The sequence below is a fragment of the Setaria italica genome, chromosome V (assembly GCF_000263155.2).
Source record: "Setaria italica strain Yugu1 chromosome V, Setaria_italica_v2.0, whole genome shotgun sequence".
NCBI classification, from domain to species: Eukaryota; Viridiplantae; Streptophyta; class Magnoliopsida; order Poales; family Poaceae; genus Setaria; species Setaria italica.
Genome location: NC_028454.1, coordinates 8731587 through 8754146, shown reverse-complemented (window position 1 = coordinate 8754146; position 22560 = coordinate 8731587). Strand labels below are relative to the sequence as shown.

Sequence of the window (22560 nt, the reverse complement as noted above, 5' to 3'; positions counted from 1 at the left end):
GCCGCACCACCAACATCGTCGTTTTGAAAGCAACAATTCGCACCGTTCTCTTCTTCTCTTGAACGGACGGCAAGAGTTTTGCCGAATTTTTATTAGAGAAGGGAAAGATTTCTGGCACAAGAATGGTTTTTGTTGCCATAACCACCGAGAAATAAACATTTATTGAGAAATCACCATCATGCTACGAAAACATGGCATTCACCAGACACAAACAATGAGATCAATGGTCATCAACAAGTCAATTTCGCATTTATTTTTTTATCTATCTACCGGTAACTTTCACGAATGGCTAAGCTGTGTTAACTGCAGGGAGAAGACGAATCTATTGTTTCTACTCTGCCAGTAAAAATGCAACGCTAGAGGCCACACCGAAATTCTGGATCATACCGTACGTGTGCTCCGAACCGCCTTTGTCGGCGTCCCACGGACGGCCGGCCATCCGCCACCGAGAGCCGTGCACTCAATCGACAACCGGACCCGCAGGCCGAGGCGGCGGCCCCACGTCACGGGCGGGTCAGGACGGCCCGCGCCGCGTGGACGGCCAGATGGCCGCCCGCCGGGCCTTTAAATGCGGCCTCCCCGTCGGGGCAGGGGGAAGGCGTACTGCATCTCGTTGTTGTTCAGTGACTCATTGCCAAGAACGCCGCTCTCTGCTTGTGTTCGTCTCTGAATCGATCTCGCGAGGATGTCGTGCTGCGGAGGCAACTGCGGGTGCGGGTCCGGCTGCAAGTGCGGCAGCGGCTGCGGAGGGTAAGCCCCACGACGCCACGCTCCTCAGATCTCTGATAGTCTGATGCGTATCTATCATGTGTCAATACCCATATGAATGCATGGATTCGGTTGTTCTTGTGTTCTTGCTGGACCTTTGTGGATGGATCTTTGAGTATAGGATATGTAGAGCTGGGAGATCAAGCTCCCCTTTTTTATTTTAGAAAAAAAAAACAGAGGTTTTCTCATGTTGCTGCGGATGTGAATTCCTGTCTGATTTTTTTTTTATGAAATGAATTCCTGTCTGATGAACTCCGATTCTCTGAAACGATGTGCCTGCTGTAGTTGTGCTCCTTCAACAAGGGAAATTTCTGATGATGCTGATCTGCCGCTTGCATGATCTGCAGGTGCAAGATGTTCCCGGACATGGCTGAGCAGGGCACCACCACCACCCAGACCGTCATCACGGGCGTTGCGCCTTCCAACAAGGGGTATGTTCATCCATCCCTTTTCCCATCTACTGATCTACATCATGCTCATAGATCATTCCGGTGTTGTGTTGATCTGAATGATCCACCATCCACACCTTTGCTAATAATAGCAGTCAGTTTCTGTGGTGCAGAATTACTAGCTGTACTATTTTTACTGTCTTTTGCCTTGTGTTGTGGGGGTAGATCGATCGATCGTGTAGGGAGCAGTACCAACTTCTGTTAGCATGCGTAGCTGTTGTGTTTGTCTGCATAGTGGTAGCACAAATTTCAGTCGCCATCAGCAACGGGCAGGGAGCAGTAAGCTACGACGAAAGCAGTTTTTGGCAATCATGAAACAAACAAACTGCTGGCCCAAAAACAGAAACAAAAAAAAAAGAACTTTAATTTGTCCTGAACTGGGAAGTCTGGGACGTCATGCACTCGTATGTAGCTGCTGGTAGCGAACATGCCAAAAATGCTCTGTATGCATGTATGAGCCAGGCCACTGACTCTTGTCATATCTTGGCTTTCTCTGCGCAGGCACGCCGACGGCGGGTTCGAGGGCGGCGCGGCGTCCGCCGGAGCCGAGAACGGCGGGTGCAAGTGCGGCCCCAACTGCACCTGCAACCCCTGCACCTGCGGCAAGTGATGAGCTCATGGCGCGGCCCCTGGCCGGAGGAGGCGATCGGAAGGACACCCTAGTATAGCAGTGTTGTGTCCCAAGTGTGTGTGTGGCATGCTTAATAACAGTGTTGCGCATGCTGCTAGTAATCGTAGTACTGATGGAGAAGAATAATGGTACTGAGATGCTCGTCGCCGTCGTCGCCGTGTCCTTCCTCGCCGGCAGGTCGCTTGTGGGGCTCATCTGTAGCAGTGTCAGTGTGTGTAGCAAGCAGGCAATGCTCTGCTCCGTGTTGTATGTGCTGCCTGCTTACTGTCTTTAGTGTCGTGTAACCATCCATCTATATGCATCTACCATCTTTGTGTACTCTCGATGTCGTGTGACTTGATTTTTTTTGCCCCCCTTTCAATGGGAGGTTTTCTTGCAACGGCGAAAATGTCTTCTTGCTAGGGAGATGAAGCGGATGGTTAATAAATTGCCACATTGGTGAAAAAGAAATATCGATTCATCATCTCAATCACAGTCACTCGATCAGCATGTGTTCATCATAGTTTGCTGGACCCGGGGGCGGTCCGGGCGGCGTGACACGAGAGAGGGAGAGGGAGGGAGAGATAGAGAGGGGGGGCCCGGCCTGTGTTGTACTAACGTGTCGCTGGGCTGGGCTGTGCGCCTGGGCCCGATAAACATGTGGAGCCCCTGGATGGCAGGCTTCTTCTCCGGCGGTGGGCGGCGCTGCCGGCCGACGAGCTGTGGCTATCGCCGCGGCCGGTAGTCGGCGTCGCCAACCAATCAATGCAGTGGACAACCGCAGCGCGCGCTTCTCAGGCAGGTCTGTGTCTGTCTCTCGAAGCTCTCTGTATATCTGCGAAAAAGCCTACAAATCTAATGGAAGTTTCGGGCTGATTTGTTTCTGGTGATGTTAGTAGACGGCCTGTTTTGATCGCTCTCTCTGTGTACGTAGATTGGCGAAAACGATGGAGCAGCTATCGCAAATTCTTCTCTCTCGATTTTTTTTATAAACAAGAAACTTAGTCTACGGAGAGTTGGAGACCAACGATTGAACGCATATGGACTGTTCGAGGAAATGCACGAATGTCTGCCGTCAAACAAATTTTTTCTGGTGGCGACTCTTTCCCTCCCGTCAGCAAGTCTGCAACAATAGTCCTTTGTTTTTTGAGATATATGTTCTTACCTGTGTTGAAAAGATTGGAAGCAAATGGGAATGCCCAAGACATTAGGTGTCTATGATTAGGTCGGGTCTTTACAGTGATGGGAACTTATAACAGCTCACTTGTGCATTGGCCTCTCCAATTCCATCAAACTGCACTCCCTCTATTTCAACATCTCCTACCCTTTCCAATCTCGAATGAGCTGCGGTTAACTGAGATATATCATATACAATCTGAAGCTTGAGGGCAAGTGAGATCCGGTGACAATCCATAGGTCTAGCTGTTTGAGCAGTATGGGTGCATTTTTGGATGCTCTCACTTCAAAATTCCTGGCAAAGCTTAGTCAGATTATCCAGGATGAAGTTGCAATGACATTGAGTGTGAAAAGGGATATCAAGAGGCTCAAGAAAAATCTGGAACATTTTGGCGCTGTTGGTGAGGATGCTGAAGCCCTGGCCTTGCAAGATAGGGGGGCAGAGTCATGGTGGAAGAACATGACTGACGTTATGTTTGATGTGGATGATGTCATAGATCACTTCATGGTTCACTCACAGAAGCTATTGCTGCCACCTAGAATGGAATGTTGCAACCAGTCCCTTTTGTCCTTTATCGCGAAACTTTCATTTGATCACAGGGTTGCTAAAAGAATCAAGGATATAAACAGAAAGCTAGATGAAATTCAAAAGAACAGAAACATGTTCATCAGCTTGGAGAGGACCAGTAGTCAACAGTATCAAGTACCTGTTGTGGATAGAAGTCAGACATCACCCATAGATGAACTAGAGGTTTTTGGAAGAGATACCAGACAGGCGACTGATGACATGGTCAAAATGATTCTTAGTAATTTTCATGAAGACAAATCAACTGTTTTTGGTATTCAAGGGATGGGAGGCATTGGTAAGACAACATTAGCTCAGAAGATATATAATGAGCAGAGGATAAGGGAGAAATTCCAAGTTCATATATGGTTGTGCGTTTCTCAGAGCTACACAGAGATTGGTTTGCCAAGGCAGGCAATACGAATGGCTGGAGCAACATGTGGTCAGCTTGAGACCAAGACCGAACTTCTTTTCCATCTGATGGACACTATCAGAGGAAAGAGTGTATTTCTTGTTTTAGATGATGCGTGGAAATCTGATGTCTGGATTGATCTTCTCCGATCGCCTTTCAAGAGATGCTCGAATGCAAATATCCTTGTCACCACAAGAAACCTGGATGTTTTGGCAGGAATGCACGCAACATATACTCACCAAGTAAACAAAATGAATGATTATGATGGCCTGGAACTTCTAATGAAGAAGTCCTTCCGACCATATATGTGCAACTAAATGAATTTAGTGATGTTGGGTGTCAAATAGTAAGAAAATGTGATGGTCTTCCTCTAGCCATCGCGGTTGTTGCGGGTGTTCTATCTACTAAAAGAACAAGGGCAGAATGGGAGAGCATCCGAGATAGCAACTGGTCTATCCACGGACTTCCCAAAGAACTAGGAGGCCCCCTATTTATGAGTTATAGCAACTTAACCCCTCAACTTAAGAGTGTGCTTTGTTGCCTCCAAATTTTGCAATCGAGCGTAATGCTGTTGCTTACTGGTGGGTTGCTGAAGGTTTTGTGAGGAAAGATCACAAGTGCTCGATTCATGCAATTGCTGAAGAATACTATTATGAGCTAATTACGAGGAATCTTCTGCAACCAAAACCAGAATTCGTGGACAAAGGTATTTCAACAATGCACGATCTATTGAGGTCACTTGGGCAGTATTTGACAAGGTATCATTCCTTATTCATGAATGCAGAAAATAATGAAGTTCCGCCTAATCTGCGGTGCTTAAGTATCAGCAGTTCTGTAGAAGAAATACCTGCTATAGGAGAGTATAAATGCATGAGGAGCCTCCTAATTTTCAATAACAAGAACTTCAAGTCAGTTAACACGAATATTTTCCGAAAGCTTGAGCACATCCGTGTCTTAGTTCTAAGTGGATCGGGCATCCTAATCATTCCAGAGTCAGTGGGAAACCTGGTGTTGTTGAGGTTGCTAGATCTAAGTTATACAGAGATCAGCAAACTTCCAGATTCGATTGGAAGGCTTACCAGCCTTGAATCTCTCTCATTGCGTGGTTGCCATAAGTTGGATAGTCTGACAGTTAGTTTAATGAGACTATCACAGATAAGTTTTCTTAAACTTGAAAAGACTGCTATTGATCATGTTCCAAAAGGAATTGCCAGTTCCAGCAGCTCTACTACCTCAGAGGTGTCTTTGAAAGTGAGACTGGGTTCAGATTGGATGAATTAAAATGTCTCACCAATATCCAACGCCTCTGGGTTGAGAAGCTTGAAAAGGCAATACCAAGCCAGAGAACTGGGGTTGTGCTGCACAGTGGGCATGAATATTCATGATAAAACTCATTACCAAGCCAGTGAGATTGAGAAAATTCAGCAAGTCTATGAGATGCTTATTCCATCACCAAGCCTATTATACATTTTCTTTGTTGGGTTCCCTGGTGTAAGGTTCCCAGAATGGCTATGTTCAGAGCCAGAGTATAAGCTTCCAAATTTGTCTCACATGCAGCTCAATGAGTGCATATCATGTTTACAACTACCACCAGTAGGCCAGATGCCAGAACTACTAGTTCTTCAGATTAGAGGTGCAGGTGCAGTAGTGACTATGGGTGCAGAATTCCTGGGGAGAGGTGTGACTAAAGCAGCAGCTGTTTTCCCAAAGCTCGAATTGCTTCACATCATTCGCATGCGCAATTTGGAAAGTTGGTCCCTCAAAACAAGAAGCTTGTGTAATAACATGGAGACCAAATCTCAACAGCTCGTTCTGATGCCTTGCCTTAAGCGCCTGTTGCTCCTTGATTGTCCTAAACTAAGAGCTCTCCCTGAAGATTTGCATAGAGCTGTTAATTTAAAAAGGATTCACATTGAAGGTGCTCACAAGCTTCAACAAGTTGTAAACCTTCCTGAAGTTTTGTGGCTCACGGTCAAGAACAATAAATCTTTGAGGAGAATCTCCAATCTTCACTGAAGCGCTTGTACATGGTTGACTGCCTGAACGGACAGCAGTTCAGGAATTGTCTCCTGAAAGAAGAACAAGACATCTGAGTACATGTTGCAACAGTTGGTGCGGATGGCCGAGATATATTTCCAGATGAATCTCTCTATCATTAGAAAGGTGAGCAAACTAGCTTAGTAAAGTGTATGGCTTCATTTCTAATGTGATATACTGATATGTTGTTATCAACATTTAGGCTTTGCTACTGTTTCAGCAATTTCTCAGCTTCTTATATTCTCCTTTTGTGATTGGCAATGTTCTTTACTGATACTCTGAAACGTCATTCGTCCTTGTAAATTGTTCCGGTATCATGGTTACTAGCCGTCCATCAACACCAGACATTGTTCATGTGATCAGCAGGTCCGCCGACGGTGGATTGCAGTGTGCACCTTGGACTGTGGTATGATGTCTGGCTATGGGCCAAAATCCTCGACAATTTGATATGCTCTTCAGAATGGCACAGTACCTGGTGGCTGGTGCAATACACCTTGGACCGTTGGAAGCTGAAGTAGTGGGCAACCACCGCAACTGCAAGTCCGCAAGGCACAACTGGGCGGCAAAGTTTTGAAGCCAAGCCATTCAACAGTAGACTTGCACCCGAACGGAATAAAATTTGAACACATTACCATCCATTGTCGCCAAAGATGGATGCTGCGCAAAAAGGAACTGATATAACTGTAGCAATAGTTTTCTACTGCGAACTTTTATTTGGTTAGTTTGGAACAACTTTTGTTTTGTTCTTATAGTACATTATTCATAAAGAAAACACGTATAATGCTCACTCCAGTTCCAAATAAGCAGTGTCCAGTCTTCAAAACACAACTTTGACCAAGTCAAATCTCTTGCGTGTTCGATAAAAAAAAATTGTAGTCGAATCGGAAATTTTGTTGATTGATAGCTGTAAATCACCTCTTCAGTGGCGCCTTCTCTGTCTTTTTTGCAGTGTGCTTATATGATCGCTTAAGGCGTTTTTGTATTGTTTGAGCGTGCTGAATCTCCTGCCCTCGCTTTTCAATGTCTTGTTTGAGGAATTTGAGCTGAATGTAATGTTCATAAAATTGTGGAGGCCTGCTCACTGAGCACAGTAGGCATGTGCAATCAGAACACAATCGGAGACTCCCCCCACCAGGTGATACTGATGCCTCTCCTCAAGCGTCTGTCGCTACTGCATTGTCCAAAACTGAGGGCACTCCCTCAAGATCTGCACAGGGCTGCAAACTTGTCGAAGGTGCGCATAGCCTACATGAGATTTGTGGACCTTCCCGCTGTTGTGTGGCTCAAGGTGAAGCACAACCGAAGCCTTACGAGGATCGCCAATCTTTCCAAGCTTGAGGATTTGTTCGTGCAGGACTGTCCAGCCCTGGACCAGGCAGAGAATCTAGGCAAGCTGAAACGTCTGGAGATGGTTGGCTGCGCCAAAGCAGAGCAATTCAGGAGGTGCCTCCTCGAAGAAGAACCAAGCAACATGGTCCATCGCCGGATGTTCAGCCTCTATCTTCAAGCTGAACGAAGTTGGTTGATGAGTACTCCCGCAGATGACTTTTGTATACACCTGGTACAGCCACTGTTTCCAAGGCTTGAAGCCTTGGACTCGTCGAGTTTTTTTTAATTACCGTTACACCTTTTATGCGATATGCGGACTTGAATACTCATTTCTTTCATGCGACTTCTCATTGCTTTTCTACCCAACCATCGAAGCAAAGCACACCGTACGTAGGTTGCAACAAGGGACGCTCCCAAGCTGAGTGTTAGTGCTGCAACGAAACAATGTGTTAGTGCCTATGCAGAGCACTCTGACCTCGCTTCAACACAAGAACTTGCATGAAAAAAGAAACAAGAACTCGGAAAGATTCAGCAGACAAATGACAAAGCAACATGGTACACAAAAGCACATGATGACCAAATGGCACTTGCCTGCCTTTTTCATACTAACTACACCGATCCAATGTAATACACTGTACAGACAGATCAAGCAGTCGATCGTCAAATATTCCAGGTCGCCACTAGGCCTACCTATCATCCACTTTGGGAAGCACCGGCCATGAACAATGAAAAGAAGCATGAAAACAACCGTACATTCAGCAAGAGAGGACGGCAGGGCCCCCAAGCACGACCGGTGGCAAAGCCTGCAGGATCCACGCCATCCGGAAGATCGACAAGTAATCAGAAGCGAAAACAATGGCACAGGCATGTCACAGCATTTTGCACTTAAACGCCCATTAGCAAAAGAAGCTTGTAGATGTAAACCTTGGGAGAGGTAACACTTGTTACCGCTGGAAAATATGAACACCAAGTTGCACTAGAGTTCCCAAAAAATATGCACATCCACAAGACCCTGACAAGGCAGCAAATGATAAATTAACAATAACCCTAGTATCACACTGCAATGTAAAATTTGTCCTGCTGAAGGTGTGAGCGGTGATGATTCAACAGAGATTATCATGTACTCCCTCTTCCCAAAAAAAAAAGTCATTCTAGGGTTCAAGATTTGTCCCAAAAAACAAGTCATTCTACCCTATTTGGTATGTGCATATGCATAATGCTGTCCATTTGTGCTAAATATGGCTAATAAATAGGGGTAAACAAGGTCATTTTACCTCCTTATTAGTATGTCTTAAACTTCCTATAATGACTTTTTTTTTTGGGACGGAGGGAGTACTGCTGTTGCAGTTCAAGACAATTGCAAAGCTTCTCTAAGGCCAAGGGTAAGCAATGCCCTATGTCACCACTTAATTGTTATCTAATCCACTCTCTTATTGGCCCCCTCTCATTCCATTGGCAAGCTCTTTCATAGAACTGTACATGACAAAACTTGTTTGTGGCTGGGTGACCTGCCAGCAGCATAATTGCTCTGGTGGGTCTAATACACATGTTAAGATTACTCCCTGTCTTCTTTCTATATTCAATGTTTTAGATTTGTGCACGCCTACTAAGAGAAGTAAATAGTGACCACATACCATAGTACAAATATGCCCTTGCTAACTAATCAAATTCCGTTTGTCACCTAAACCAACCATTATGACCAATGAACAAGCATTTGGGAAAACAAAGCTGTCAATCCTTCCATTCTCTAAATCCAACATGCCAAACATAAACATAATCCAAACCTTTCAACATTGTTCCATGGAAATTGCATTTAATCAGATCCAGATCCATAAAAGCTGATAGTCGTTTGCCGAAGGACTTCAGAAGTTCGATCAAGGCTATGAGATGCCACCTATCACATAAAAAAGGGCATGCATCCCATTTATAAAAAATGGTGCAAATTCCTAATAGCATTAAGTCGAGAAAGCAAAGAGGAAAGGGTGTCAGCCTATTACCAGATAGGTCAAGGCTGTGTATCTTTCTTGACTTAGATACAAAGGCTTTCCTCTCTGCATTTCATGATCCTGCATTCAAACAGAAAGCCAGAAGGGAAGGGGAATAAGCTCACATCTAGACATGTAAAAAAAAATCCCCCTTTACCTCATTGCAAAATTTTGTATGTAGGCATTTGTCTAATGACCTTGCAGTATGAATGCAACTATGCAAGGACAAATCTCAACTACCCCCACTTAACAGTGCATTTGCCTTGCAAGCTAGGCATAAACTACCACCCATATTAACCTTAAATAATCAATGTTTATCCACAGAAAACAGAAAGTGAAGAGGATCAATACGCCATCAGACCTACAGCAGTATGTCTGATGTATCAAAAGATTCAGATGATTAGGCACAGCATTGATCTATAAAAGGTCTCAGATGATTAGGCACGGCATCAAGCCATCATAAATCACTTTGTATTGCTATTGTAAGAGATGCTTCATGGAGAAGCACGAGGATAACATCAAAAAGAAAAAAGCTCCCATTTGGGACCTGGGAGGAAAATTTAGTGGGGATCGTAACAAACAGGCTTAAGTCCATAAACAACAACAAAGCATACGAAATTATTCAATACCTCCTCCCCAAACGTATCAAGGTAAGGAGATGGCCAAAAGGCAAGACGAGCAGATCGCTGCAACAGGATCGTTGTTTTCTGCACAGCACATCCGTCAAAATAGGAAAGGAGCTTGGTCTCAGAAAGAACAAAGGAAAGTACACTGGCCATAATAATTTGGTGTGATGGCAAATAATAAGCTAATACATACCCTCACTAAAAGAAATATGCCAACACCGGCACCACATTGTGATGCATGATTCAGGCATTTACCAGTCCTACAAAGAATAAACAATAATTAGGATTTAGCATTAATTACAGTAGAACCAAAACAAGGCTACTTGGAACTGTAAAAAGCAAAGTGCTATCACCTGCAGCATGGTTTCCAGCTAGGTGAACATAGTTTGCCACAAAGCAAACACAATGCCGGTTCATCAGGCACTGAGCCACAATCGGGGCATTGCATCTTGATATATCTGATCCAAAAAATGACAAGCCATTAGCTCCAGAAATGTGGGAAAAGCTTAGCCCATCAAGGCACAGCCCATGCAAAACATCATCTCAGCTTAGAAGATTCAGACCAAACCTTTCAAGGAGAACTTGGTAGACAGGTGGTAGTTGCATCAGCCTAAATGGAACTGCAGGGGTAGAAAAGAGAGAGCCTCTATATTTGCGAGAACTGTAATCTTCACAGAAATGTTGAGACCATTTTAAGGCCAGCACATGTACAGATTCATCTCGGAGAATCAGGTCCAGTGACTGAATCTGGAATAGCTTTTCCAATTCGCTTATTCCGTTTAGCTCCATTGCCAGTGAAGAACTTCCATCTTGTGTGCTATTGTTCAGGTAAAGATGTGATCCTTCCCAAATATTGGAATTGTCATATAAGGGTGATGTGGCAGACGATCTTAGCAGCTCCCAAAGCAATGCACATCTCCGAAGATAAGGATACGTCAATCTACGGACCATATCTTTTGGATGACAATACGGGTCGATATATTTGGATACAAAATACTCTCTGGCAATATCATATCCTGACATTGTCTTGCAAACATCATTAAGAAGGCAGTCACTGAAGCTAGATCGGTCAAAAGTTTCCGATCCGTAGCATGTTATCAGGGCCTACAGGAAAATTCATGTAATAACATGCTTTAAATCAAATAAAACTAACATATAAACTGCAAATCTCAAGAGAAAGCAACACCAAACAGCATACCTGAATGGCACAAACAATATAAAACAGATGGACAAAAGGGATGAAGAATTCAGCAGATGATACAAACTGAACAGGTAGACAGAAAAGTGTTGACATCAAAGAAGAAAATGGATCTTGAGCAAGGACTGGATCAGCACACTGTTTCCAAAATTGGACGTCAGGGAAGAGGGGACCCTCCTCACCTGGATCAACCATAGGTGGCAAAGAGCCTGTTGAAGATGAAAAAGGTGAGAATTGATACCTAAATATATATTCCATACTCCCTCCATTCCAAATTGGCATTTCTAGGTTCATAGTTTTTGCTATGCATCTAGATACATATTAAAACATATTAAAAGCTATGAATCTAGAAATGCCAAAACGACCTACAATTTGGAACGGAGGGAGTAAGTGATTTGGAGACATGATGTGCACAAGAGATAGAATAATTCAAGTTCCATCCAGGCCAGCAACACAAATTTTAGAAATGCAATTCGCAAGTTGCCGGGATATGATCATTAGAACCAAATACTACCTCTTGATATTTTTCTTGTACATCAGACATCTAATGTTAGCATATTATGATGACCAAATCAGTTCTACAAGAAAATTGACTTTCGTTTAGGTCAACTTCTACTTTGACATGTAATGGAGCCTTCTTGAAAGGCACAGAACCTACAACAACTGGTCCGCGCCCTTTTGATTTAGTTTCTTTAACGAGCACTGGATAATGAATGCTTAGGTCTTTGCAAAGAAAAAAACAATTTCTTTACTCAGGCACTTTGTTACTAATACATCAAGTTGGAAGGTTTATTTATTACTTCAAAATCAATGCAAGTATATCTAGACAAGAATTCTTCACTATGCAAGTACTATCAACTCAAAATTCAGTTAGATACAAATTATAAAACTAACAATCACCAATACAAAGATGCAGGATATACAACACTTAGGGCTTTCAAGAGGAAAGCAAAATAGGATCATAAATAAGATAAAAACTTAAAATGGTTCATAGCATATAAATCAGGACAATAATAAAGCAAAGGCAATAGTGACACTCCACAAAAAATTGTACATCTGATCTACGACAGAAACAATAACAATTAATCAGCACAACATAGTCAGCACAACAGAGAAAACAACAAGATAATAGTAGCACTGCCAAAAAAAAAAAAGAATCAACCCGTTCTACAAACACTAACAATTAAGAACCAACATATCAATCATCAAATCACTAACATATAAGAATCCATGAATTTGAATATATTGTATTAATTGTAAATATTGTAAATTCCAAACTGAATGAAATAGAAAAGTCATGATTTGTGATAGAACTGGGATTAATAGGACACTTCAAAACAAAGGAAAAGAGTACCATCTAACATGCAGGTAAATACATTAAAAAAAGTAATGGGAAAGGGTGCACTATATACCTTTTCGCTTAGTAGCATTAAGAACGTCTTTATAACCAGAAATGCAAGAGCAAATAGACCCCGCTAATAGTTGGATACCTTCAAACCTTAAAAGAACCTCAAGACGATTCAAATTTCGTGCAGAGTGAGCAACACGGAATAATAGGGACAATATGAATCCACTTGATGAATTCAGTTCACCACGCAAAGATTCCAAGCAGGACTTTGACTCAGCAGACTGGTTTAACATCCTACCACGAGAAGCAATTTCTGTAGATACCACAGAGTACCTTAGTGTATCCCAGAGAAACAAGGATGGATTGAGCCTTTTCCTTTCAGATGCTGAAAAACCGCTGGGACCACGATGATAGTAAAGCATGGCTAATCTTCGAAGAGAAGGTTCTAGGGCTGACTCTGTAGTATCATTAAGCTTCCCTGATAAAGCTTTTAGAAACTTGCTTTGTCCAACAGTTTTTCCAGCACTTTCAAGAAGTGATAGTGCTCGAGGAAACTGTAAGTGACTTGTATTTAGATGTGACGTAGTTGTAATAACAACTTCACGGGTCAAGGTTTCAACAAATGGTTTCCCCTTCAATGTTTTACTAGAGAAATCAGTTGATGCTGGAAGAATGGAATTCGCAAATCTGCGACATACTGGACAAAGCAACTCTCCCTGCACATAGCACTGTGTAAGCACAGGATCAACAAAAAGAAAAAAAAGACAAGTTTCAAACACAATATACATACCAGATCAGGATCGACAATATGACCACCTTCAAAACCAAGTCTCCGGACATATCTGTAAGGGAAAATAAGTTACAAATTTCTGCAAGCATCAATCAACAGGAGGTGTGCAGCCAGTGTTATATATTAATTCAAGTAGGCTCCTAAACAGCAAGTTGTATAGAGTACTGAAAGATCATTGAAGAATAAATCCAAAATCTACCATAGGAGAAGATTCTAGTTCATGATTTGCCATCAAACAAGTCCAATTTCCATACCATCATGATTTTAAAATTCAAAGAAAAATCACACCAAGCCATCCGGCAATGGCATGCAGTGAAGAAATTTAGAATACAGATGCTGGCGCGAAACCTGACTTGCTCGATGGCAAATCATAGACTGGAACTTATTTGATGGCCAAATAATTAATTGCCCATAAATTAAATGCATCATCCAAAGGTTATAAGTCAACCATCGTGTGCATTTGTACTCATATAACTGATGGATCACCATTCAAACACAACAGCTACCCAAAGGGCACAAGTGTAAAATATTTATTTCCTGCCTATAGTTACAGTTGAACAAAAGGGATTTGAAGGGGAAAACCCAGCATACCTTTGTTTCAAGGAGAACAAATACCGATCATGGCATTCCTGATGTACAGCATGTCCACAAGAAGAAATGTGGATGCCATCACAATGAAGCGGACCAAACTTGTTTCTTGTACTAACAGAGGCAGAAGATTTGGAAGCTACATCATAGAGTGAAGAATGGCGGTGTTTTGCTGATAGACAACTAACATATGTTCCCAGCACAGAACGCTTGGGGCTTCTGGTTTTCTTGGAATCAACTGTGATACTTGAAGCAGATGATGGCGACGTTTGCTCAGCATTCTGAATGTGTGCATTACTGGATCCAAATACATCATTTAAAATAGAGTTGTAAATATCAGCCTCAATTGCCTCAAGCGAGACAGTGTCATCTGCATTGCCATTGCAATGTCCACTTGGGAAAGACGATATATATCGAATTAGTGGATGCTGCTCATTTGAAAAATCAAGAAAGGCATCAACTTCCATGCTGTCTAAATCAAAAGATGGCTCTACTGTCGTGTCATCGACAAGTTCCTCGGAAGTTGAAGAACCAGAGACCAAGGAATCAGTTGAATCTTCCTTCTTGACTGATCCAGACATCTTGTTTGCTTGAGTTGGATTATCCCAGGATGGATGACCCATCTCAACAAAAGTTGCAAGCCGAGATTTCTGAATTGTAGGACACATAAGAAAGCTTAAGTCACATCAACATGCTATTCAAACACTAGTCAGAAAACATTACACGCCAAAATGATGCAGAAAGGACAGTTGCTACTTTAAGACCTATCAGGTATCACCAGATAATGTCAAGTCAACAATGATTACCTGAAGAAGAATCAAATAGCATAGAGGGCTTTTGGAGTCCGAGTCCCGGCACAAGGAGCAAACTGGTAGTGACTCCTCAGAGACCGCACCAGTTGAACTGGACACATCTGTCTCTAACATTGGAACATCATGCCCCTCGTTTTCTGATGACTTCATACTTTCAGCAAATTTGGACTGCTCTGCCCTCATCTTCGCCTAAAATAAATAGGGTCCAATAGAAGAAAATTGTGCTTAATGCCTTAATGTAACTTAGAAAAAGGTCAAAACCACTAACTTCACAACCTAAGCATGTGCAAAATAAGTGTAGACATTACAAGCCGTAAAAACAAAATTAACACCAAACCAAGGAAACTGCAGAACTAGTACATATACAAAGAAAATTGATAAAGTTGTCTATTTTTGGTAAGCTCATTCAACAAAGACAACTCGCATTCAAATAAGGCTGGTAATTGGTTATCTGAGACATGTCTAATGTGTAACTAAATATATATGAATTTTGTAATTAAACATCTTACCATAATTGCAGCTTGGTGTTGACGTGCTTTTGCTTTCTTTTCCATGGGATCTGATGAAGTTCCTAGGCTTTCTTTGATACTGGAACTGTCTGGTGTAGATGGGACTACATGTGGCGCCATTTGTCTTAATGTAAACATGCACTTCTTACTTAACTTGGCAAATTTCTTCAATAAGCTCTCAATTAGGGATGGAATATTACAGTACTTGGATCCAGAAAAGGTGGCATCATTCTCTTCTTTGTATTTGTGCATTAGCAACACAAGTAGGGTTAACATGCTTTCTTTCTTTACATTGTCAGACTCCGGGGAAACTACTTCAGTAGAGTAAGTCAATATGGGAAAAGCCTCTTCTGTGTACGATGACAGAACAACCCATGATTCATCATCATGCTGCACCACATCCATGCCATACTGGTCGGCATGTACTTGTCTTTCTGATTCACAAATATCAAGTGCCAACCAAAGCAGATGTAAACCCGTCACGAGAACATTATCAGGGGCGCGTGATGCTGATGATGCTTCACTGTAAACAGCATAAAAGAGAACAGCACGAACAATCTGAAGGACAGCCTTTGAGGTTGCAACGTTAGAAATACTTCTCAGTGGGCTAAAAACGTGAGTCCACCGAGGTAGCTGAGCATTAAGAGCAGAAGTTTTGCAGAAACGGTAATATCTCTCCTCCGCAATTTGCAATTCCCTAGAATTCCAGCGGGGGTGATACAAGTCCAATTCGTTCCAGCACGATTTGCGAAGTACATACTTACCCTGCGATAAAGTTTTACATTAATCTTGCAGTTTAAGATAATTTGCAGAATGTGTTACATAAACCGAAGGACTAATACCTGCTTCATGCCACATGGATTAGAATAAACTGCCAGTGAATCCAGAACATTTTGAAGTTGGTCACTTGATGAAAGATCGCGAGGAAGAGACTTCACAATCTGGCTATGAGTGGCATCTCCAATAGCTAACTTATAAATCAATTCCCTCTTCAAGTTGTCTGCTGTGGAAAGCCCACAAAAACGGCGTTCTTTAACCAATTGTATAAGAAAAGTTAGCATTTCCTGCATTAGAACTGACTCATACCTGAAAGCAACATACTGTCAGAACCTACATGTGGCATAAAATAATTCTTAAATTTTGTGAGAAAATTTTCAGTAAGAAATTAGTCTGAATAACTGTGAAAACAGTGAAGGGACGATAGAGAAGGCAAAAGGCAAGCATGCAAACAATATTTCCCTAGGCCATGACTGGATCTCATGGATTATGGAGCTCAAATTGAACAAAGCTAGTTTTGACCAAATACTTAAAACTTTGTTGTCTTTGATAAATTTGGATAGAACTAAATGCTCTCTCCTTTCTTTTTATGAATCACACTTTTTTACTTCTTGGTTCTTGCGGTATCGGACACATGACTTTGACTGCTACTTCCCTAACTTCGTCAATTGATACTAATAACGTTATAATTTTGTGAAAGCGTTTTGATATAGTGTGGTTTTAAACAAATTGGCAATTGAACTTTAGAAAGTCTGATGGCACAGATTCTATGACTTCATACAAGAAGGGAGTAGCTGCTATAAATGGACCTATAATATTGGGCTTTCACAGAAACTGGGACTTATTTATAACAGAACGGAGTGAATGGCACCTTACTTTCTTGCCAAGCAAAGGCACAAAGAAATGAAAATGGCTATTTTTTTTCCTTATTTGTGATGACAGATAAAATCTACTGATGGGAACCAAAAGATAAAATGAGCAATACGTAGTCAGAGAAGTAATGCTGGAAGGTGGGAAGAATCATTTTAACTTTTGTCACCATTGTAACTTTTATTGGTAGATACCGGTGGAAACAAAAAAGTGACTGCGCCAAACCCACAAAGCTACATATATAGGTAAGGTAGTGCAAGAAATTGAAGAAGCAATACTAGAAAGAAACAGAAGTTGACAAGCATATATTAGGGCTTACTCATTCTGTTCCGCAAGATCCAAAGATGTATAACTGGACAAACCAAATCGCTCTTGAATTGTTCGTACAAAGAACTCTGGAGAAGATAGTGCAGCACAGCATTGAAGAAGAAACAGATCTGACTCCAGACCTTGTTCAAGCCTGGAAATAGGGGTAACAAGATAACCTTAGCACCATTATTTGAACAGTGAATCAACATGAGATCAGTATGAAATTACCATTGCACAGAGCGGTACCACTCAGCACTCAGTATAGCTGCATCACCATTCTTACGCCACATTCCAGCACGCACTTGTGCACAAAATACTCTGACTCTCAGTGGATGCTCCATCACAATCGAAGCAAACCCATAAGGCTCACAACCTCTAAGTACCTGAGAAAAGAACTCACAGGATTGCACAACTGAATGTTCATCTGGCCTGGCATCCTCTCCAAAACATTTCTTCATCGCCTTCCGCAACAGCAATGAAAGCATACGGTGCAAAGGGATATGGAAAGAAGTTTCTTGTGAACTGACGTCAAAGATAACATGAGGCCAACCTCTTGTGTTGAGTATTCCTAGTTCCTCGATTCTTGAATCAGGATGAGCGTGCAAAAGGCTACCGTCAGTCAGAGTATAAGTAATGGCATTCTCAGGGTGCAACTCTATATCTGTAGTGTTGCTGCTGTCATGCATCTTCCCTTTGCCTGTCCTGTTACTAGCTGAAGGTATCTCTTCTTGGTCAATCTGCATCCTGTCGCAATTACCATGAACAGGAGAACTAGATACATCACGATAATCTGCAGTACCATCTGGTTGTGATCCTTCATTTATCTTGACACCCATCACGCCTATATTTGTATTTGAACTGGTTCCCTTATCAGAAGTCCGATCTTCAGGCGAAGCCATAAAATTACGAGAATCGCTGCTGCTAGGATCAAGGGATGACAGCTTGCTCCTCAGAGCTATGTCAGGTTCCAACCAACTTTCAATAGCTTTCAGGCATTGAAGAATTAACCAGGCAGCAGGTGACGGCAAACCACAACTCAAAGAACTGTCTCGGATGCTTAAATTGGATACTGAGCTCTCCTGGGAGACCCTTCCAACTTTTGCATGCCGTTGATTTTCAGCACTCTCCATGCCGTTTATCGCAGAGGAGCAAACAGTAACATCAGTTGATTCATGTTGATCAGGAGGAGAAAATGCACCCTTTATCAGAAGGTTCTGGACAATTCCAAAATAGTGCCCCAGCACGAAAGGTGCAGATAGATGTTCATTTTCATCTTCAGCATGAATACTTGTCACTCTCTTCTGAGGATCCATACCTTGCACAAGTGATAAGAGCTTAATCCATGACCTTGTTAGATCAGGCCTCTCATAAGCAACATACTTAGAAACTTCCTCATGACTCAAGACATAGCGTGTATCATCCAATAATCGAACAGAAGCGTCAAATAAGTTTCCCCATTTGTTTGTCTGCAAATAACAAGGTGAAAAGGGTCTCCCGTAACCATATGAAAGTAAAGTGGCATTGTATGTGTATGCACTGAGTTGATATATACAATGGCATAAGACTACCAGTCAATCAGTATTATCTATAAATATTTTCGCACTTCAATGCCACTTCTAAAAAAAATTAACAGAAACCAACAAGGGTATTGTCCAGAAATGTTTATCATTCATCCATTCCCAGATATCAAAGTGGCAATTCTACTAGTCTTTTTTTTCTGTGCAATTTAAGATACTAGGCATCCAGATGACATATCGTTATAACAACATTGATAGACTCCTGGCGTAAGGTCTTATGGTCAGCCTAACATTTACATCCATATACCAGAAAATAGTTCAGCATAAACATCAAACTCTTCAAATCATAAAAAGAAGACATGAGCATACCTGTAAACGACCATCCTCACCAATGCAAGAAAGAAACAGATCTGTCAAGCATCCAAGAAGAACACCCAACAAATTAACCTCATGCACAAGCCTTGTAGTTAGTGTAGGTACTGTGAATATTTGCACAGAGAAAGTTGGCATCAGTGGATACTCCTCCAGTAGCGAATCATTGCACCCTTTGATAACTTCACCAAATGTGACAGGGTAGTAGCGTATAAAAACCTTGGCAAACTCATACTTAAAAGCAGGATCGCTGATAAGTTTCAATAGCAACTCATGCAATTTTTTAGCAACCTTCTTGTCAAGCAACCTTTCTGACCTTATTAATGCATCCAACAGATCTTGGCACTCACGGATCCTTAGGGACAGAAAACTAAGAAGGCTTTCACTGCAAGTGCAGAACTGAAGCATCATGTTAGTAATTGACATTGTCAACTCTTCAGCAACCCTCTTGCATGAGCTACTACCATCACCCTTTGCAGGGGGTGGTTCCACCAGGCATATCCACTCCTTCCAGAACTGCAAAAGCACATCCAGCACAGGTCCTACAGAATGTGCAAGCTCCTCTGGAAGAGGCTTAATCTGCTCGGCCCCTTTATGCTTTGAGCAGAACCCTTCACGCTTCCAGGCGGTAGCATCTCCACAGTCACAACATCCACCCCCTGTATACATGATGGAGTAATCATGATCCTTGTGATTGCCATTCTGGAAGCATGGGACACAAATTGCACACGTGGGGTCATTTTCACAGGTCCGGCAGCGATACGCAAGATCACTCTGTCCCCAGACTGACCCACAAACAGCACGATCTCCTGCAGAGGAACGATCCAGGTCTTGAAGCATCGCTTCTGGCTCATGGTTGAACATCAACCACTGCAACCAAGACAAACTCTCACTGTACGCATCGCCACTGCTGCTGCTACTTGATTCCTTCTTTGAGGGCTTTCGGGCCTCCAGAATATCAGTACCTACTGACAAGATCAGCCTCACTATATCAGGTATCTGCTCTTTGTGCTTCTCTATGTACATGAGTAAGCCTTCTTGGTGTTCTTGCAGTTGCTCTTCGGGTACTCCATAGAGAATGAGCTTCTGCAGGGTGAGGGCAATGCCAAATAATTAGCAAATTACAAAAGACCCTGCTGGATCATTTAAATTTATCATGAAGTGAAACTCATATCACTGCAACTGCAACAAGACAACTGATTATCTTCAACATAGTCGAGAAACACACCCAGTTCTGAAGGAATCTCCCATCCCTATCTTAGGGATCAACTAAAAAATAGACAAATTCTTCAAAGGTACTAATAAGGAAATAGAACTAGAGTGAAGTTACGTGGAGTATGAAAAATTGACACATTTTTAAAAGGCCTGTTCTCAAATTCTCCCAATATGCGTCACCCTAAAAAACAGGACCTACCCCCAAACTCCCTACACCAGTCAGTTCCTGTCACAGGCTCACAGCAAACACACCAATCATCGCACCATCGAAGGGAATCGCAAATCGCAAGCACCACCACCACCGCCAACGGACAGCAACGAGTCCCACGGCGCCCATCGACCGGTAAAATCTCAAATCACCCGCCGAACCGATTCCAACCAATCACGAGACCAGGAACCAGAGGGGCGACGGCACCCGGCAAGCAGCCACCGCCGCACGGGGTCGATGATGGGGTGAGGATCACACACGAGGGAGGGAGGGAGGAAAGGAAGGGGGCCCCAGGCGGACACGCGACGCACCTGCTCGATGCGCTGCTCCGGCGACATCTCCGGCGGCGCGGCGGCCGCCCCCTCCCCGGCGTCGATCCCGGCCATGGCCCGCAACCAGTGGGTGCAGCTCCAGTGGCCCGATCGCCCGCCCCCGCGCCCCAGCCTCTCGCCCGAATCGGCCAACCGGGAACCCGGCGCCGCCCGCCAAAACCCCACCTCCCGAATCACACCGTCAACTCCTGCGCGGCAGATCCCGCGCCGCGAAGCCCCCCGCGGAGGCCTCGAACCGATTCGGCCTGCTGCCCTGCTCGTCCGGCGATTCGCGAGAAGCGAAGAAAGAAAATCCTCAACCCTAGCCCCGATGGGGGTTATTTATAACTTCACCCGAGAGGCTCGAGACGATTCGTGTAAGCTGGTGTTTTTCCTTTCTGTTTTTTTTTTCTTTCTTTCTTCCACCTCTCTCCTGCCTATTGCGTGATGGGGTGGTGCAGGGCTAATGGCGGATGGCGGCTTCGTGGTGGATTGGATTGCCGTGCTTATCGTCGCGGCAAGCTGAGAGAGAGAGGGAGGGAGGGGTGGTTCGACCGCTGGGCGGTGGGTCCCACGCGCGGGTTCGTTCGGTGTGCGGTCACTGAAAGCGGGGCCCGCTAGCAGCGATCGTGATGTGCGGGCGTGTGGCTCACTGCGCCGCGAGCCTGCGACTGGGGGGAAAGGGGCGCTGCGGTAACTTTAGCCAAAAATGGCGCGCCCGGCCCGGCCCGTGCGGAAGAATTTTAGGGAAAAAAAGAGATACGACAGGAAATTTGGCAAAGTTTTTTAGACGCGGCTGAATTTTATTTTTTAGACGAAGCCCACAGATTAATTTAGAGAATATGAAATAAAAGAATGACAATTACAAGTCATTAAAATCAACCATTAGCCCACACCCACACGACAACCATAAACCACCACAACAAAGAAACTGCAGCCACTACACTTGCGGTTGACAGCCACCTCACACAAAGCAGGTAACTAACTTAGGGAAAGGGTAACGACGATGATGCCTCCAGCAAGGAAACAACATCCACAAGCACTGTCAACGCCGACCGAAAGTTGGCACAAGGTCTTTCAACCCAAACTCCTCTTAAGATGGAAGAGAAGGCATCACGACAAATATCCCCGACAAGAAATGAACCTCATTAAGAAGTCGAGTAGAGCGTCAGCTTGAAAAGCACATTCCAGACCATCTCACGCGAGGCTGACGTGGCAACACAAATTACTTTGCCACCATTTATAGTACAGTTTTCAATGTTTAGCCAACCTAGTTGCGTTTCCGAATCAAGTTCAAATCGGATCTATCATTATATAGTTGCGCCAACAATTTTATCCACCGTGGAACAAGTTGCAACAGTAAAAAAAGAACAGGTCGGGGTTTAAGCAAATTTTATGCTAGACGATGAATCGAGAACCTTAATTCTGACACTTAGGTTTGATGGTTGTTCCAATTATAGGTCATTTTGACTTTTCTAGTTTTATAGATATTATTATGCATCTAGATATAGTGTATATAGTGTACGTATATATGTGGAGTAAGCTATGTTGATCAAGCTCAGTCCGTGTATTTATTACCATACTACTCGCGGTCGTCAAATTTCCGGATGCAACATCATCCCCTAACCTTACTCATGGATGCGTGAGATCTTTGAACGATTGTAGAATGTCAGATAAGATGTGTGGCAGACAGAATCACCAGACGTCAACGGGAGAGGCGCGAGAGCTCTACCGTCACCAATCAAAGGACGCGATGAACCTTCGTTGGCCGGACATGTG

The 22560-nt window shown here is 43.2% G+C and overlaps 2 protein-coding genes and 1 pseudogene across 4 annotated transcripts; 2 read left to right on the top strand and 1 right to left on the bottom strand.

Moving 5' to 3' along the window:
- Positions 1-580: 580 nt before the first annotated feature.
- On the top strand, positions 581-2166 carry LOC101779360 (metallothionein-like protein 2A). The gene is made up of 3 exons (XM_004968151.4): positions 581-750; positions 1116-1199; positions 1719-2166. The coding sequence occupies exons 1-3, from the start codon at positions 686-688 to the stop codon at positions 1825-1827; spliced, it is 258 nt and encodes an 85-aa protein (XP_004968208.1). The 5' UTR covers positions 581-685; the 3' UTR covers positions 1828-2166.
- Positions 2167-2291: 125 nt separating this feature from the next.
- Positions 2292-7604, top strand: LOC101779749 (annotated as a pseudogene).
- Positions 6691-21270, bottom strand: LOC101780151 (E3 ubiquitin-protein ligase PRT6). Of its 3 annotated transcripts, none has more exons than XR_215171.3 (19): positions 20782-20856; positions 19045-20133; positions 17387-18624; positions 17169-17309; positions 16045-16288; positions 15203-15967; positions 14688-14882; positions 13885-14531; positions 13294-13345; positions 12568-13219; positions 11156-11364; positions 10526-11061; positions 10311-10415; positions 10151-10217; positions 9961-10038; positions 9344-9412; positions 9131-9240; positions 8271-8358; positions 6691-7777 (listed from the first exon to the last, which is right to left on the bottom strand). XR_215171.3 is itself a non-coding variant. In XM_004968152.2 (18 exons), the coding sequence occupies exons 1-17, from the start codon at positions 20854-20856 to the stop codon at positions 9160-9162; spliced, it is 6243 nt and encodes a 2080-aa protein (XP_004968209.1). In that variant the 5' UTR covers positions 20857-21270; the 3' UTR covers positions 7900-8358; positions 9131-9159. The 3 variants fall into 3 exon arrangements, 1 of the variants encoding a protein (XP_004968209.1); XR_215170.2 differs by lacking the exon at positions 6691-7777 and adding an exon at positions 7900-8149; XM_004968152.2 differs by lacking the exon at positions 6691-7777 and having other exon boundaries at positions 7900-8358; positions 20782-21270.
- Between the last annotated feature and the right edge of the window lie 1290 nt (positions 21271-22560).

Coding starts and splice junctions, on each gene's coding strand:
- LOC101780151 (XM_004968152.2), bottom strand. CDS start 20,856: ATGGCCGGGATCGACGCCGGGGAGGGGGCGGCCGCCGCGCCGCCGGAG. Junction 14,532..14,687: donor GCTATTTGATTCTTCTTCAG/GTAATCATTGTT, acceptor CCTACAATTCAG/AAATCTCGGCTTGCAACTTT. Junction 9,413..9,960: donor TTGATACGTTTGGGGAGGAG/GTATTGAATAAT, acceptor GTTTGAATGCAG/GATCATGAAATGCAGAGAGG.
- LOC101779360 (XM_004968151.4), top strand. CDS start 686: ATGTCGTGCTGCGGAGGCAACTGCGGGTGCGGGTCCGGCTGCAAGTGC. Junction 751..1,115: donor TGCGGCAGCGGCTGCGGAGG/GTAAGCCCCACG, acceptor CATGATCTGCAG/GTGCAAGATGTTCCCGGACA. Junction 1,200..1,718: donor GTTGCGCCTTCCAACAAGGG/GTATGTTCATCC, acceptor TTCTCTGCGCAG/GCACGCCGACGGCGGGTTCG.